This window comes from Prosopis cineraria, unplaced genomic scaffold (assembly GCF_029017545.1).
Source record: "Prosopis cineraria cultivar Desert tree isolate PC_DT_omini unplaced genomic scaffold, ASM2901754v1 PC9, whole genome shotgun sequence".
Taxonomy (NCBI): Eukaryota; Viridiplantae; Streptophyta; class Magnoliopsida; order Fabales; family Fabaceae; genus Prosopis; species Prosopis cineraria.
Genome location: NW_026555340.1, coordinates 25,486,048 through 25,501,558, shown reverse-complemented (window position 1 = coordinate 25,501,558; position 15,511 = coordinate 25,486,048). Strand labels below are relative to the sequence as shown.

General features: G+C 33.6%; 3 protein-coding genes across 4 annotated transcripts; all 3 read right to left on the bottom strand.

Annotated features, from left to right (window-relative positions):
• Positions 1–543: 543 nt before the first annotated feature.
• Positions 544–1,685, bottom strand: LOC129319361 (probable CCR4-associated factor 1 homolog 7). Of its 2 annotated transcripts, none has more exons than XM_054964408.1 (2): positions 1,550–1,685; positions 544–1,416 (listed from the first exon to the last, which is right to left on the bottom strand). In XM_054964408.1, exon 2 carries the CDS (start codon positions 1,385–1,387, stop codon positions 578–580), a length of 810 nt encoding a protein of 269 aa, XP_054820383.1. In that variant the 5' UTR covers positions 1,388–1,416; positions 1,550–1,685; the 3' UTR covers positions 544–577. The 2 variants fall into 2 exon arrangements, with proteins under 2 accessions (XP_054820383.1, XP_054820384.1); XM_054964409.1 differs by having other exon boundaries at positions 544–1,463; positions 1,550–1,679.
• Positions 1,686–4,883: 3,198 nt separating this feature from the next.
• LOC129319264 (probable CCR4-associated factor 1 homolog 6) lies at positions 4,884–6,653 on the bottom strand. Its single transcript, XM_054964268.1, has 2 exons — positions 6,079–6,653; positions 4,884–5,974 (listed from the first exon to the last, which is right to left on the bottom strand). The coding sequence occupies exon 2, from the start codon at positions 5,899–5,901 to the stop codon at positions 5,077–5,079; it is 825 nt and encodes a 274-aa protein (XP_054820243.1). The 5' UTR covers positions 5,902–5,974; positions 6,079–6,653; the 3' UTR covers positions 4,884–5,076.
• Positions 6,654–12,435: 5,782 nt separating this feature from the next.
• On the bottom strand, positions 12,436–14,398 carry LOC129319507 (uncharacterized). Its single transcript, XM_054964611.1, has 2 exons — positions 14,259–14,398; positions 12,436–14,134 (listed from the first exon to the last, which is right to left on the bottom strand). The coding sequence occupies exon 2, from the start codon at positions 14,008–14,010 to the stop codon at positions 12,925–12,927; it is 1,086 nt and encodes a 361-aa protein (XP_054820586.1). The 5' UTR covers positions 14,011–14,134; positions 14,259–14,398; the 3' UTR covers positions 12,436–12,924.
• Between the last annotated feature and the right edge of the window lie 1,113 nt (positions 14,399–15,511).

Sequence of the window (15,511 nt, the reverse complement as noted above, 5' to 3'; positions counted from 1 at the left end):
TTTTTAATAATAATCATCTAAACAAGAAAATAATTTTCCCCCGAACTTGCAAGCATGATTTTCAGTTCACTTGAAAACAAAGCTAACTATGATAACAATAATTAAACATCATCCCGAAAAAGAATGATGCGGTATTGATTTGCATCGACCCACATAATTCCATAAGGCGAAAACAAAGTGAATACTTAGAGACATGTATGACTCAGTCCATTCATGGACGCCACAAGGAGAAATGTTCTCCCAAACAAGAAGGATTCTGAGTACACTAGCCAAATTACAACACCAAAATTTCCTGGTAAAGTTGGTGAACCATAACCAAAAGACACAGATTCATATTTTATAACTTCAAATTCACTTTACTTTCCCTCCCCACAAACACTTTGAAATACAGCTAAAATGCCACAGGGAAAGAAATAAACATATTTTAACACAGTTAAATATTCACAAGGGAGGATCAATGAGAGCAAGACAGGAGAGATGAACCCCAAAAAAATGAGAATCAACAGAAAACTGCAATCTAGCAACAAATACTCTCTCTTTTATTTTTATTATTTGAAACCGTTTCATCACTTGTTTTCTATCGACCAGTAGTGAGACCAAACACACAGCCTGCATATTTCTCAGGTGAGTCTCTGAGGTGATTATAAACCTGTATTAGTTTAAAGAATGTACAACATGTTAGTAAGCTATCTGAGCCAGCCTGATGACCAACGCCAACTCTCTCCACGTTCAAAGTCTTTGCAACCTTATCCAAACCACCATAAAGGTTGTAACAGAATCTTATGATGCATTTGACATCATAGATTACTGGGAAAAATGTCTCGACCACCTTCAAAAATTCAGGCTCTGTATCTGGAAGACGACTTTTACCGGTAAGCAACTTGATTAAATAACCAAAATCAGATGAGCCATGGAATACAAGCCAATGCACTTCTGGGTTTAGCACAACACCAGAAGACATTAATAACTCACTGAATTTGATTGCATCCACACCTTCTTCATTGTTCCTCCTGAAATCAATGCCTCTTCCGATCAAGAAGTCAATGGATTCTGAGTTATAACTGTCTTTAGTGAGATTAAATTCACGAAAATTGAATTGCCAAACACTGTACTTTTGAGTTCCACCAGTGGGAAGGTTTCCTTGATCATCAGAAAATGTGAGGCCGAGCTGAATCAACTTCAAAAGATCAACATTTTCCTTCAAAGCTTTGTAGCTCGACTCTTTGTCATCCACATTGCTAATAACAGTAACAGTACCTGGAAACTCAGTATCCATGGCCACATAAGGGTAATCGTCTACTACATCACGAATCAATTTAATCTCGTCCTCAAGGTTGTTGGCCCAGACTTGTCTGATTTCGACATTGCTTGCGTTCAGAATCGACATTTTTAAGATTTTATGGCAAGTGATACAATCTGCAGACAAACAAAGAGGCCGAGAGAGGACTAAGGATGACCAGTATCTGGGAGAGTTTGTCCATTGGTTCAAGAAATGAGAGGAAGATTATGATGATGAAGGGACAGAACAAACAAGAAATTGAATCTTTACCTCAAGATGATTGTCAAGACTTTAACTTAACGCAAGATGATGAACGTAAAAGTGATGGGTTAAACTGAGACGGCGAATGATCTGATGATTCAAGTGGGCAAACTGAAAATGGAATTCACAGTCACAGAGAGGATCGATAGAGAGGCAGAGGAAAGGCTATGAGCCTATGACTTTAAATAAGCAAAATGCGTTCTTTGGCGCGCCAAAATGCGAAAGAGTCTTTCTTCTGTTTTTTTTTTTTTGGCTTTTTTTTTCTCTTGATAATACAGAGAATATAGACAAAGCTTTGTAACTCGGAGGAAAAATGGTTATACACTCATACTATTAATTTTCATACATCGTTTTCTTGCTGCCCTTTGTTTTGTGAGATTTTCTTGGTTAATACTCTATCTAATCTTATTTGCACTCACTTTGTTCTTATTACAGAAATTTTTTGAAGAATTATTTGGTCCTAACGCAAAGTTATTTATTACTATTTTTAAATTTTATCCACATTTTAATTTAATTTTATGGCTCATTATATATATTTTTTTTCTTTTTTTATTTTTCAATAGGAGTAAAGTTAATTTTTTTATTTTAACACATATTGAATAAATTAACTGCCATTTCTTAGTTTCAGTTAAGTAATTGAAATTTGAAAATATTTTATAATAAAAATCAAAGGGAATAATATAGAGAAAAAAAATCATTTTCATTACAAGTTTTTACTTTTATGGCTCATTGTATAATAAGGACAGGAGAGTGTGTCTGTATTAAATAGGAATAACTAAAAGCTTATTAAAATTTAAAAAAAAATAATGAGTTTTAAAAATTTAGATAATGAGTTTTAAAAATTTTCTTCATTCTAATAAAATGTATTAGAAGTAACATATGAATATAATTAGGGTAAATGTGTAAATTTGGCCTTCAACTTTTTTTTTTCAAAAGCACCGGGTAACTATACTACAAAGTAGTGTGAAATAAATTTTTAACTTTAAAAAACAGAGCATCCAGCAGCTTATGTTAATTTTTATTTAATGAACATAAACTTCCTATATGGGGCTCATAAATTTTTGGCAAAAATGACACGTGGCATTTTACCTTAACAAATAAAAGTACAAATCTAGTCTTGAACTATTTTTTGAGAAGCACTGGGTAGCTTCTACAATAAAAAATGAACTATCCAGCACCTTTCTATCAATTTTAATAAAATATCATTTATTTTCATACTTATGAGACTTGCAATGCATCAATCTCTCAAATCTTCTTGCCGTTGTTCTTAGTCTCAGCTCGAAAAGAAGAAGCCCAAAGAGTTCTTATTTTAAAATATTTACTAGGACAAAGCCAACGAAGTAGAAGAGAAGGAGGAAAACATGATTTCATTTAAATCTTTGTGGCAATTCAAGAGAACTAGCTATTTGAATTGTGATGTTATTACTTGTGGGACAAGCTTGATACAATTACTTTATTTTTTATAAAAATAATTCAAAGTTAAATTAAGATTGAATCAAGTTTCTCCCACACATAATAGTATTGCAATTCAAGCAGTTACTTTAATTGAATCGTCACAAAAATTTAAATAAAACCTTATCTTCCTCCTCCTCTTCTTCTCCTTCATTGGCTATGTCCTCATGAATATTTTTAGATAATAACTATTTGAACATTCTTTTCTTGAGTTAAGATTAAAAATGAAGAAAATGAAAACAAATTGGAGAGATTGATGCATTGAGATCTCATAAGTCTGAAAATAAATGGTGTTTGATCAAAATTAATAAAAAAATGTTAGATAATTTATTTTTTTTACAGTAGAAGCTATCCAATGTTCTTCGAAAAATAATTCATGGTTACATTTACACCTTTATTGTTAAGGTGGAGTGTAACATGTCATTTTAATCAAAAATTTGTGGGCCCTACATGAAAAGTTAACTTTCATCAAATAAAAATTAATGAAGGATGCTGGATACTTTGTATTTAAAAATTGAGAATTTATTTTGCACCAACTTATAATACAAGCTACCCAATTCTCCTAAAAAATTAATTAATGGCCAAATTTACGTCTTTACTCATGTAATTAAATGCAGTATTGTGATAGACTATTGATGTAAAATTTATATATTAGACAAATTCACATAATTTTGAGTATTTTAAAATTGCATTGAACTGTTTTATTGTTGAGTAATCTTAAAAACATACTCATGTTGCTGCTAATTGAACATTCAAGTTGTGAACAATTTTGTACGGGAACCTTGTCAAATTCTTTATTTAATTGGGTTAGGACAGATAGGGATAAATTATTTACATGAAAATTGCTTCGATTCTTGTTCTACTCATTTGCATCGTAATAGAAAATGTAAAAACCATGCCTTTTTTTTTTTTTTAAATCGAAACCCTTGATAATGGATTCTAGTTTAATTTTCATTACAGGTCAGACTACTCTTGTCCGATTCAACGCTGTATATATCTCACTGAAAAATTAATAATAAATATGTCTTTTTATCCTAAACGTAGAAGCCAGATAATTATTTCACATTGATTAAAAAAATTAGTAAAGTTAGTCATTTGTTAAAAAAAAAAGTGTCTTAATTTCTCTAAAATATCCTTCATTTTAATAATTTCATTGCAAGTTACTACTATGGATTGTTGTTTGTAATCAGTAGGAATAATTTTAGAGAACAAATAATAAATAAAGAGAGAAAGGAAGTTGAAGTCTTACTCTCTTTTTTTAACTAGAAATGTCTTTACATTTAAGAACAAAACAAATTCCTCAAACTAACCCATACATTTAAAATTAGAGCGAGCAACCCTTTTTAAAATTTCCATTTCATTATTGACCCCAAGTAAACCTTTGTCACAAGAATTTTTTTCTTAAAAAATATTATTTTTGCCAACGTAAAAAAATGATTATGCGAAACTAGGAAAACTAAATATATGAAATACAAATCATTTTATGCGCATTAATTACTTAGCTCAGCACTGGTGAAGAATCCCAGAGGTTGTGAAAATTATCTGGAACAATGTGCATCTTCAATCTATTGTATCATTTGAAAACCACAAGCTAGCCAGCTCGATTTTGCATTTTGGTGAAGGACTAAATAAGGAATATCAAAATTTTGACCCAAAAAAAAAAGGAATATCAAAGCAATTAATTAAAAGATTCAGCATTCTTTGGTAAGAAAATGTTGCTCCTGTGGAATTGTATTTGTAAAACGTCCATGAAACAAAAACTTAGAAAATATAGTGCCCAAAAGTCATCTAGACAAGATACACACAATGATCAAAACCTGGGTATCTACCAACATAGATTCATATACTTTAATTAAGTTTCTCGATAAAGCTAGAGGATTATTACCAGAAGCAAGAGATTCATATTTTATAACTTTGAAATTTTCCTTTATCTTCCCTCCCAAAAAAAACACTTCGAAATCATATTTGCTAAGAAAGAAATAAACATATCTCACAGCAAGCGCAAGATAGAGGAGGCAAACCAAAAACATGAGAATTATTAAAAGCAAAAAACTGCAATCTAGCAAATATAAATGATGATTTCATCACTTTTTTCCCTCTGGAGGAATACATGTGTTTGCACCAGGACCTAGACCAGACAAAACACCTTCAAATTTCTCTTGTAATTTGTTCTTGAGATCATAAACCTCTATCAGTTTAAAGAAGGTATGACATGTTAGTAAACTATCTGATCCAGCTTGATGAATACTACCAATTCTATTTACATCCAAAATCTCAGCAAGCATCCTCAAACCACCGGGAACAATGCCACAGGATTTCATCATGTATTCCACATCATAAAATTTTGGGAAATATACCTTGACCAGCTTCATAAAATCAGACTCTGTATCTGGAAGAGGACGGCCTGTAAGCACCTTGACTAAGTAACCAAAGTCAGATGAACCGTGGAATACAATCCAACGCTTACCACAGTTTAGCACTGCATCAGAGGGCGTTAATAGCTTACTAAATTCGGATGCCTCGACACCTTCTTCTCTGTTCCTCTTGAAATCAATGCCACTTTCAACCAAGAGTGTAATTGATTGTTGGTTTTGTTTGTCTTTAGCGGGATCAAATTCACGAAAGTTGAATTGCCACACGCAGTACTTTCCATTTCCAAGTGTGGGAAGGTTTCCTTGGTCATCAGAAAATGTGAGGCCCAGCTGAATCAACTTCAGGTCATTAACATTCTTCTTCAGAGTTTCGTAACTAGTGTCCATGTAACGCCCATGAACAGTACCAGGAAACTCAGTATCCATAGCCACATACTGGTAATTTTCTACTACCTTCTGGATCAATTCAATCTCTTGATGAAGATTGTTGGCCCAGACTTCCCTGATTTCGACATTGCTTGTGTTCGGAATCGACATCTTGATTCTTCGCAAACGTCCAAAGATTTTGCAGCAAGTGATATAATATGCCAGAATCCCTCGAGTATAGAATCTGCAAGCAAACAAAGATGCGGAAATAGGAATGAGGGTTACGGACATCAAGAAATCAGAGAAAAAAACAAAGAAGAATGAAGAAGCAAGAAAATGAATCTTTACCCGAAGAAGATTATGAAGAGGACTTTTAACTTAACGTCGAGGCTCCGCAAGATGATGAACTGAGACGGCGAATTATCAATGTTGTTGGTGGGGAAACTGGAGAGGATTCTGCGAACTTGGGGGCAAATCAGAAGACGACATGGAATTCATAAACAAGCCATTTAAAGACGCGGCAAAATGCGAAAGCGAAAGAGTTCGTTGGGCTTTTTTCTAATCTTTTTTTTTTTTTTGCCCTGAAAATAGCTTATATATTTATTTACTATCAAGAAAAAATACTTCCAGAAAAGGTTATTATTTTTCATACACCGTTGTTTTCTCCCTCTTGTTTTGTGAGATTTTCTTGGTAAATACAGTGACAGATTGTAGGCGTATAAATTATATCAGGAAATTTTGCATATTTTTTTATACGAAAATTCAAGTTGTGAACAATTTTGTACGACAACCTTCTCAAATTCTGAATTTAATTAAGTTAGTAAAGTTATGGATAAAATGTTGACATCAAAATACGAGGATTTTAATTTGTTTTTTAAAACATTTTTTTAAAGTGGAAAGTTTGACTTTTAAATATAATTGACTTTATGATTTATAATTTTTGTTATTTGATATGTTAAATGATAAGAATAAAAAATATAAAATTTGATACACTGATCAATATAAATTGATCTGAAAATTAATATGACTAATTATTTTTTTAATATACCAAGCAGAAAATTGATAAACATGTGTCATCAATATCATTCAATATATTAAACTCAAAAAATACTATTCAATGTATAAAATTTTTTGGCCAATATATATAAAATAATTATGTGATTATTTATAGCTAATCTGAAATTACATATCCCATATAAAAGAAACTGACTAGGCATTGGTCAAGATAATTAGACAAAGAACACCTCCGTCCCAAAATAATAGACCATAGAGAATTAGTTTGGTAGCAAAATCATGCAAAACACTTTTAGAAGGCTATCCAAAATTCAATTAAATAGAAATAGACTTTAAAGCTTTTTCAATGTACCTTTTAAATGATGCATGACCAAAAAAATGTGCCATTTAAATGCACTATGAAAAAAAATTTAAGAAACCAAACAACTTTTACATTCTCACATTATAAAAAGATAAAACGCATGCTATTGAAAACCGGACCGGACCGGCCAGGTCAACCCGAAAACCGGTGACCCAGTCCCTTGTCCGGTCTGGGTTTACTCCTAAACCGGTGAGGGGGTGAACCGATGTAACCCGGTCAACCTGGGGTCAACCCGGTGTAACCCGGATAACCCGATAGGTTGACTGGGTTAACCGGGTCATGATTTTTCAGACAAAAATCCCCAAAACGACGTCGTTTTGGGGGATTTATTTTTTTTAATTTTCTTTCGGTCCAAATCCAGAGCCCATGGTATGAAGCCCAGATTTCCAATTGCAGACGCAGACGGACGCCAGACAGCACCAGCTTTCCGCCTTTCCCTTTCGTGACTTTCGTCTGTGTCTTACCGTCTCTCCTCAGTCCTCTCTCTCGCCCTAATCAGCGTCCGACTCTCTGACCCTCCTCTCTCGCCTTTCCCTGTCTCCGACCATCCATCCTCTCCAGCTCTCTCTCTATCTCTGCTGTTCGGTCTCTCCTTTAGCTCAGTGTACGACTTTCGTCTCTTAGCCTGATCGATCTGAAATCTCAGCCGGTCAGTTCGTGACAGCTCGGTGTACGCAGCTCGCATTTTGCTTCTAGTTAGTCACTGTTGATCGTGCACAACTCTATTTTTTGTTTCGTGATTCAGCTTAAGTGGTCGACTCTGTTGCTCGTGATTTGTTTCTTGCTTGTTCGGCAGATCATTTTGTATGTGTGAAACTTTCTGGTGTTTTGTGTTTTTTTGGTTTTAAGGTTTCTTTACTGTTAATTTGTGCTTTTATGTTGCTTCGGAAATGAAGCTATATGTATATACTGGTTTAGTTTCATAATCATTTGTGGCTTTGATAATATAATGTTTGATCTTGGCTTCGGATCTAGGCTTTCTTCTGGTAATGATTTTGTGTTTGATCTTGTTTGACAATATAATGTCAGTTTATGGTTTTGTTTAATATTTCAAGTAAGTATGGAGAGGACTTTGAATCTGACAGCTCAAGCCTATGCTTCATGACTTTGTAGATCGATCATGTCCAAGCCCTTTAAAATTAAATAGGGATTATTGATGGCGCTTTCTGATCTTTTCCTGCTCTGTGATCTGTTTATCTTGTTGATGATTTGGGGGTTATATATGTTGGTTGGGAAAATGAGATCTTTGCACGTGAATTGCTATTATATAAATTGCAATCTCAAGGCACATGTCTTATCCTCTGCTCAGGTTCATACTGTGTGTGCATTTTAAAAATGTTGTGATTTTCTATCTTAATTTTGAACTACGGATTGCACTATGTTATAGACAGGGCATATCAAGCTTCTTATTTTTCCTTCTTTCTTTGTGGCCAAACTTGAAAACTATGCAGTCAACACTGAATATGACTAATCAGCATTTGTGTGGAAAAATGAAATTGAAGCTTAGTCATTATTTTAGCTTGCAGGTTAAAATATAATTATTGCATTGATCATGGATATTGGAAGTAATCTTAGTAGTAGTGATAGAAATGAGAATCCTACCTCCAATTCCAATGATCCCCCTCCTAGTGGTAATGATTCAACATATGAGGCCCCATTTATGTGTGGAAAAATTGATCCTGCTTAGGCACATGTTGCCTTAAGAAAAGAAGGCAAGAAAAATATATATACTTGCCTTTATTGTGCATCAAGCTATGGAGGAGGTGGGATTAACAGAATGAAGCAACATCTTGCTGGTGTAAGTGGTCAAGTAGCTTCTTGTAAAAAAGTTCCTCATGATGTATGTCACAGAATGGTAGAGTCTCTGAAAGGTGGGAGAAAAAGGAAGGTTGATGATAGAAAAGAACAAGAACAAGAACAAGTAGACATAGGGGACCTTGAAACTAATGATCCAATTGCTCCTACTCCAATTAAGATAGTCCCTGAGAGAGGTGCCAATAAGAGGCAAGCTTCTACTGTTTCAGTTGAGAATTATTTTGCCCCTAGGATAACTCCTGGTTCCCAGCCTGGCATCAAAAGTGTGTTTGCAACAAAAGAAGCACAGTACAATGCAAAAATGGCTATTGCTGAATGGGCTATCATCAATTGCATTCCATTTAATGCATTAGATTGCCCTTCATTTCAAAAAGCCATAGATGCTATTGCTTCTATTGGGCCAGGGTTCAAAGCCCCTAATGCTTATGAATTTAGAGTCAATTTGTTGACAGATTGAAGAAAAGAATGTCAATTACTTATTAAGAGTTATCGGGCTAAATGGAAAAACACTAGATGTACACTCATGGCTGATGGTTGGACAGATGTGAGGCAGCGAACTTTGATTAATTTCTTAGTCTATTCTACACATGGAATGGTTTTTGTGAAATCTGTTGATGCATCAGATTTGGTAAAAGATGCTAGGACTTTATTCTCGTTGTTCTGTGAAGTGATTGAGTGGGTTGGTCCTAAGAACATTGTTCATGTGGTGACTGATAATGCTGCAAATTATGTAGTATGTGGTAAGTTGATTAAGGAAAAATATAAAAATATTTATTGGTCACCTTGTGCTGCTCATTGTTTGAACCTTACTTTAAAAGATATAGCAAGCTTGGACAATATGTCAGCACTTGAACTAAGGCATCAAAGATAACTGTTTTTGTTTATAATCATATGATCTTCTTGTCATGGCTAAGGAAAAGATCGAGTTGGAAAGAAATTGTACGTCCTAGTGCAACAAGATTTGCTACTACATTTATTACGTTGCATAGCATATATATGCATAAGCATGACTTGCAAGCTTTGGTGACTGATAAGCACTTTGTGGATCACAAATTGTCAAAGACTCAAGCTGGAATAATTGTTACTGCCATCATATTAGATAATGGCTTTTGAGGTGATTGCTTAGAAATTGTGAAGGTTGTATCTCCTCTTATAAAGTTGTTGAGAATTGTGGATTCAGATGAGAAGCCTTCTTTGCCTTATGTTTATGAAGGCATGCAAAGGGCAAAAAAAGCAATTAAGGCAACATTCAACAATAAGAAAGATTATTACAAGCCTTACATAAGCATTATTCAAGCTCGATGGGATAAGCACTTTAAGACAAATCTTCATGTAGCGGCATATTTGTTGAATCCTGCATTCTTGTATAATGAGAATTTTGTTCACAAGAGAAGGTTAATGGATGCAATGCTTGATGTGTTTGAGTCAAATGAAAGTGAAGAAATTGATTATATTGTAATGATGAAGCAATTGAGCTTGTATCGTGATCGTAAAGAATCTTTTGACAAAACTTCATGTGAAAGAGCAGCTCAGAAATTAGATCCTTGTGAGTATTCATATTTATTATTTAACATGTTCATGGTAATTCTAGTTATTATATGATTAACATCTAACTAAGTGTCTTTTATTTGCAGATAAATGGTGGTCATTCTATGGAGGTTCTGTTCCAGAATTGCAAACTCTTGCAATGCGTATTCTTAGTCAAACTTCTTCTTCTTCTGGCTGTGAAAGAAATTGGAGTTTGTTTGAACGCATCCATATCAAAAGACGAAATAGATTACAACATCAAAGATTGAATGATTTAGTTTTTACAAATTATAATCTGCGATTGAAGCATAGGTAAAAATTAGAGTTTTAAATGGCAATGTTTTTATAATTTATAATTGAATATGAATTTTATTATTGTTTATCATATTTGATTATTTTATTTTTTTTCAAGGAGTCAATTGAGGAAAAATAAAAGTTATGATCCCATTGATTATGAATCAATTGACAAAATTGACTTTTAGGTAGCTGAAGAAGAGGAAGAGCCAGCTCCTGAGTTTGATTTTCAAGAAGTTGCAAATCTTGAAAGTGTCATTCACAATGAAACCATAGCTACTCCATTAATCCTTGAGAGGGATTATGAAGGTTTATTAAATTTACTATAATGTTTAATACAAGTATATGAATTTTTTGAAATGCCATTCATTAGTATTAATTTCTATTTGTTGTATTGTAGGTGATGAATATATGAATGTTCTAGAGCCCCCATCTTTGCCTGATGTTGCTAGTGGTTCTGGTTTTTCTCATTCCAATCCTAATGTCTCAATGCCTGGAGATTTGAATGAAGTTAATGATGACTTTGGTGTTGGTCAATATTAGTTACCATGGACATGTTAATCATATGATAGAAAGGTTGTCATTGTAAGGATAGATATTTGAAGTATTGTATTTGGTTGAATGTTCTTATAATTAATATTTTTTTATTTAAATTGTATTATTTTAATCATGACCGGTTTGCCACCGGTTCAACCCCGGTTCAACCCTAATTGAACCACTAACCCGTGACCCAATGTCATGACCGGTTCAATGACCGATCCGGTTTTACGTACCTTGATAAAACGTAACAAGCTCTAACCATGCAAAATGCCACTATTTGGTACTTTCGGTTTTTGGTTGGAAACAAACTCCAAAATTTCAAGGCAAAGCTATTTTTATATTATTTTGTTAATGAATAATCCTAGGAATTTGTGAAAATTATTTGATACGATACATGGCACAAAACTACAAATATCATGTTCTAGCAAGAATTAAAAAAAGAGGGGGGATATTCCTTTTTTCTTTTTTCTAGCTCCAATATGCCAAGTTTTTTAATTAATCTAATTCTATTGACAACTTACAAACACATTTTTAAAAGGCATACTTTCCACAGAATTTAATTGTTATTATATATCTTGAATTTAAATTTGAGACTTCCAATTAAGTTGAATCAATCCCTAATCAGCTAGTGGATCCAAGTGTTACAAGTTTCTTTGTTTTGTTTTGTTTTTTTTGTTTTGTTTTGGTGCACAAAAGGTACAAATTTCAAGCAGGCAGTACCAGAGAGTGAAGCCACCAACTAATTGGAAAAAGTTGGCCCACAACTAAAAAAATCAATCGTTTTGTACAAAGCAACATGGCTCATTTTATTTTGTAGCTTCGCCAAGTCCAATCACAATTCCCAAGTACAGAACCAAGAACATCTCCAATCTCCAATCTGTTGTATCATTTGAAAACCATAAGCTCCCCAGTTCCATTTTGTATTTGGATCAAGGATTTACCATGAAAGGGAAAATAAAGAAAATGAAAAATCAACTAATTTAATAAGAAAGATCCTGCATTTTTTTGTAAGAAAATGGTGCTCTGGAATTGAAATTGTAAAATGGCCATGAAACAAGTCATATGAATCTGCATATTTCCAGTCTCCTAAGCAAAGACAAAATACTGAAAAAGATGTAACCTCCATAAGGCTGAAATGCCAATAAGCAGAAAGAGAACACACAATCACTCCGGAAGCAATCTAACATTAATTATTAAAACAGCTAATCCATGAGATTGGTTGCCTTTGCCTTCGACTGAGAATGGTTTTCCCAGATATCCACAAAATAGGCATGACATTCCAAGTACAAACAGGAGTTAAATTTCTCATTCACCTTTCACCAACAGGATGGTAAAGAAATCAAACCCAAGGAATATAAGATGAGTATGGATTCGATACTATGTTCAAGAAGGCATAATAGATTACACACTATAAGGAAGTCAATACGTCGGCAACCAATAAATAATAATGAGAAGCCAAAGCAACAAAATGACTAGTTCAAAGTTGATTCTCTTGTTGTGCAATCAAGTTCACATGTCTGTATCATTTCAAAACCCAGGCAATCCAATTCCATAGTATGTTGTCAAGAACTTACAGTGCAAGTAACTTCTAAAACCACAGGCGACTTGGTCGGTAGCACATACTTTTATGTTGGATACAACAATCAGTTTCTACCAAGTGGGAGGGATCTACAAGTAAATGTCTCTTTAAAGTCTGACTTCTTTGAAGAAGTGAATATCGATGCATAAACTTCTTTGTTAGCATTAGCAGGGGCCATATCAGCAGCCTTGAAACGCTTGGTTGCACCATCAGCCACACCATTTAATGCAGCATTCCCATGTTTGGTACCACTTAACCTTGATTGTTCCAAACTCATACTATCCTTCTCCCCATTGACCCTCGATCCATTCTTGATCTTCTTTGCTTTCTTCTCGTTCAATTTAGCCTTCTCCTCCTCCATTCTCTCCCTCAACATTGCTACCTCTTCCTCACTCCCATTGATCGGTATCTTATCTGTTTCTGAAAAATCCTCGTGACAAATCAGACAAGATGAGGATTTAACTTCCTTCAAAGCCTTAACACTCAAAACATGACCACAGCTCTTCAACGCAAAGAACTTATACTTCCCATTAAACTCAAGCCCTGAAATAGGACACTGAAAACGAGTCCCACTATTCGCATCCTCCATCCCACGAATTAGAGATAGCTGAACTTTTATCATATCCTTCAAACCCTTAATGTGCCTGAACTCCTTGGGCAGATTCTTCTTCAGCAACGCCTCCACCAGAGTTTCCTTATTGAATATATTTCCAAGTTTATCCACCACACAAGGTTCCCTCAACGGCTCATTCGATAAAGCACAGTTCAACCACTTTGATAACCTTTGTTCATTCGGGTCCACTTTATCGGGCTTCTTAACAGCGTACATATTGAGGTAACAATCACGGGACTCCGCACCCGTAGCACCGCCATCGCCACCACCGCCACGAGACCTGGATCGCAAAATCAGGGTGGAAAGGGGAGGAATTTGGGAAGCCGAAATAGAGGTATGGTCGGCGAGAGGCCTGCCATTAAGAGTGAAATAGAACGACGATAGGAGTTGGGAAGAGAGCGATTTGGGGAAGAAAGTGCGTTTAAGGTGGAACAGTGTATGATTGGTGATGGGGGAAACAGTTACGGATTGGCAAGGAATCCCTAGTTCTGGCGATTGAACTAGGATTTGGCATTTCCGGCAAAATTTGGGATGCATTGGATTTCTAGGGTTCGTGAACAAGAGACGTAAAGTTGAATTCAGCTAGGGTACTCCCGAACAGGAAATTCAGGATTGATGATCGTCGCAAAATACTAATCCCTTAGAAACAACTCACTAAAATCTGCAAACAGAAAAGAGCCAGAAGCCAGAAACCGACAGTTAACCCAAGAATTACCGATAGTCCGAAGCCAAGATCGAATCGAGAAGCCACAGAAAATGGAGACTGAGTCAAGGGAGATAATTACCTCAAGCAAAGAAGACAGCTTTCAACTCTGCGTTCAGAGCCTGAAAGAAGAACCGATGGAGGAAGCGGTAGCCCGTAGGTACGAGGAAATCGATCACCGCCAACTATGCCCGCTTCAGGAGTCTTTGTCGTGATTTTTAGAAGTTAATAAAACTTATGTTTAATGAAAATTAATAACCTTAAAAATCATGTTTATAGTAATTCAGTAAATTATGATTCTGCCAAACTTATTTTTAATCTAACTCAGAGTCAAATCAAATCAAAATTAATTTAAAAACCACGTCAAAAATCAAATTTTTTTTTAATTCTTTCAAATCTAAATCTTATAAATTACTCTTCTATCTTTAAAAAATTATTTTTATTAATTTTATCAATATCAATAAAAAAATAAAAATATATAAAATTTTAAATATATTATTATATAATAAATTAAAAAATAATATCATATTATTTTTTTCTCTCATAAAAAATAATTTTACAAATATATTTTAAATATTATTTAAAAAATTATGTCATGATTTATAAATAAATTTAAATGAATTTTTTATAATGTGAATTATAAATAAAATAAGAGAAATACATGTTTTGTTAAAGAAATTTCATGAATTTATCTCATCCCATACACCTTTTATAAATGGCAAGATATATTTTTCAAATTCCATGTAAATGTTGAAGAATTTTTTTAATAAAACATTATACATGAACTATAAAAAAGATAAATATAAATATACATTGATACTTATTTACTCCTAACTTATATAATTATAATTTTAAACTTGGAAAATGGATAATTTTATCAATACATTTGTAATTATATTTCTAAACATTTACTCCTATTTAAAATTTATAAAACGATATGTTTCCTGCTCTTTGCCTTCAGCACGGAGTATCCTATGGAAACCATTGATCTCCCCCGCGATCTACGAAGTCCCAGTTTGAAATTCATGAATCTGATGGTTGGACTGTCTGGTTTCAAAAAAAAAAATAGTGTTTCCTGTTGCTTCTAATTCAATATGGTTCAGACACTTCATTCGATGCTAAATAGAGTAAATGTTCTCTGATTTCTATATTTGATTCTATCAATAATAATTTATTTTTTAATATTAAAAATGATAAAAAATTAAATTTGAAATATCAAAGGCTCATCTGTTTAAAATTAAAAAATAAGTAATTTTTAAATAATTTAGATATTTTATAAAATGATATTTATTTTGTAAATATTTTATAAAAAAACGTATATCATTTTATATTTGG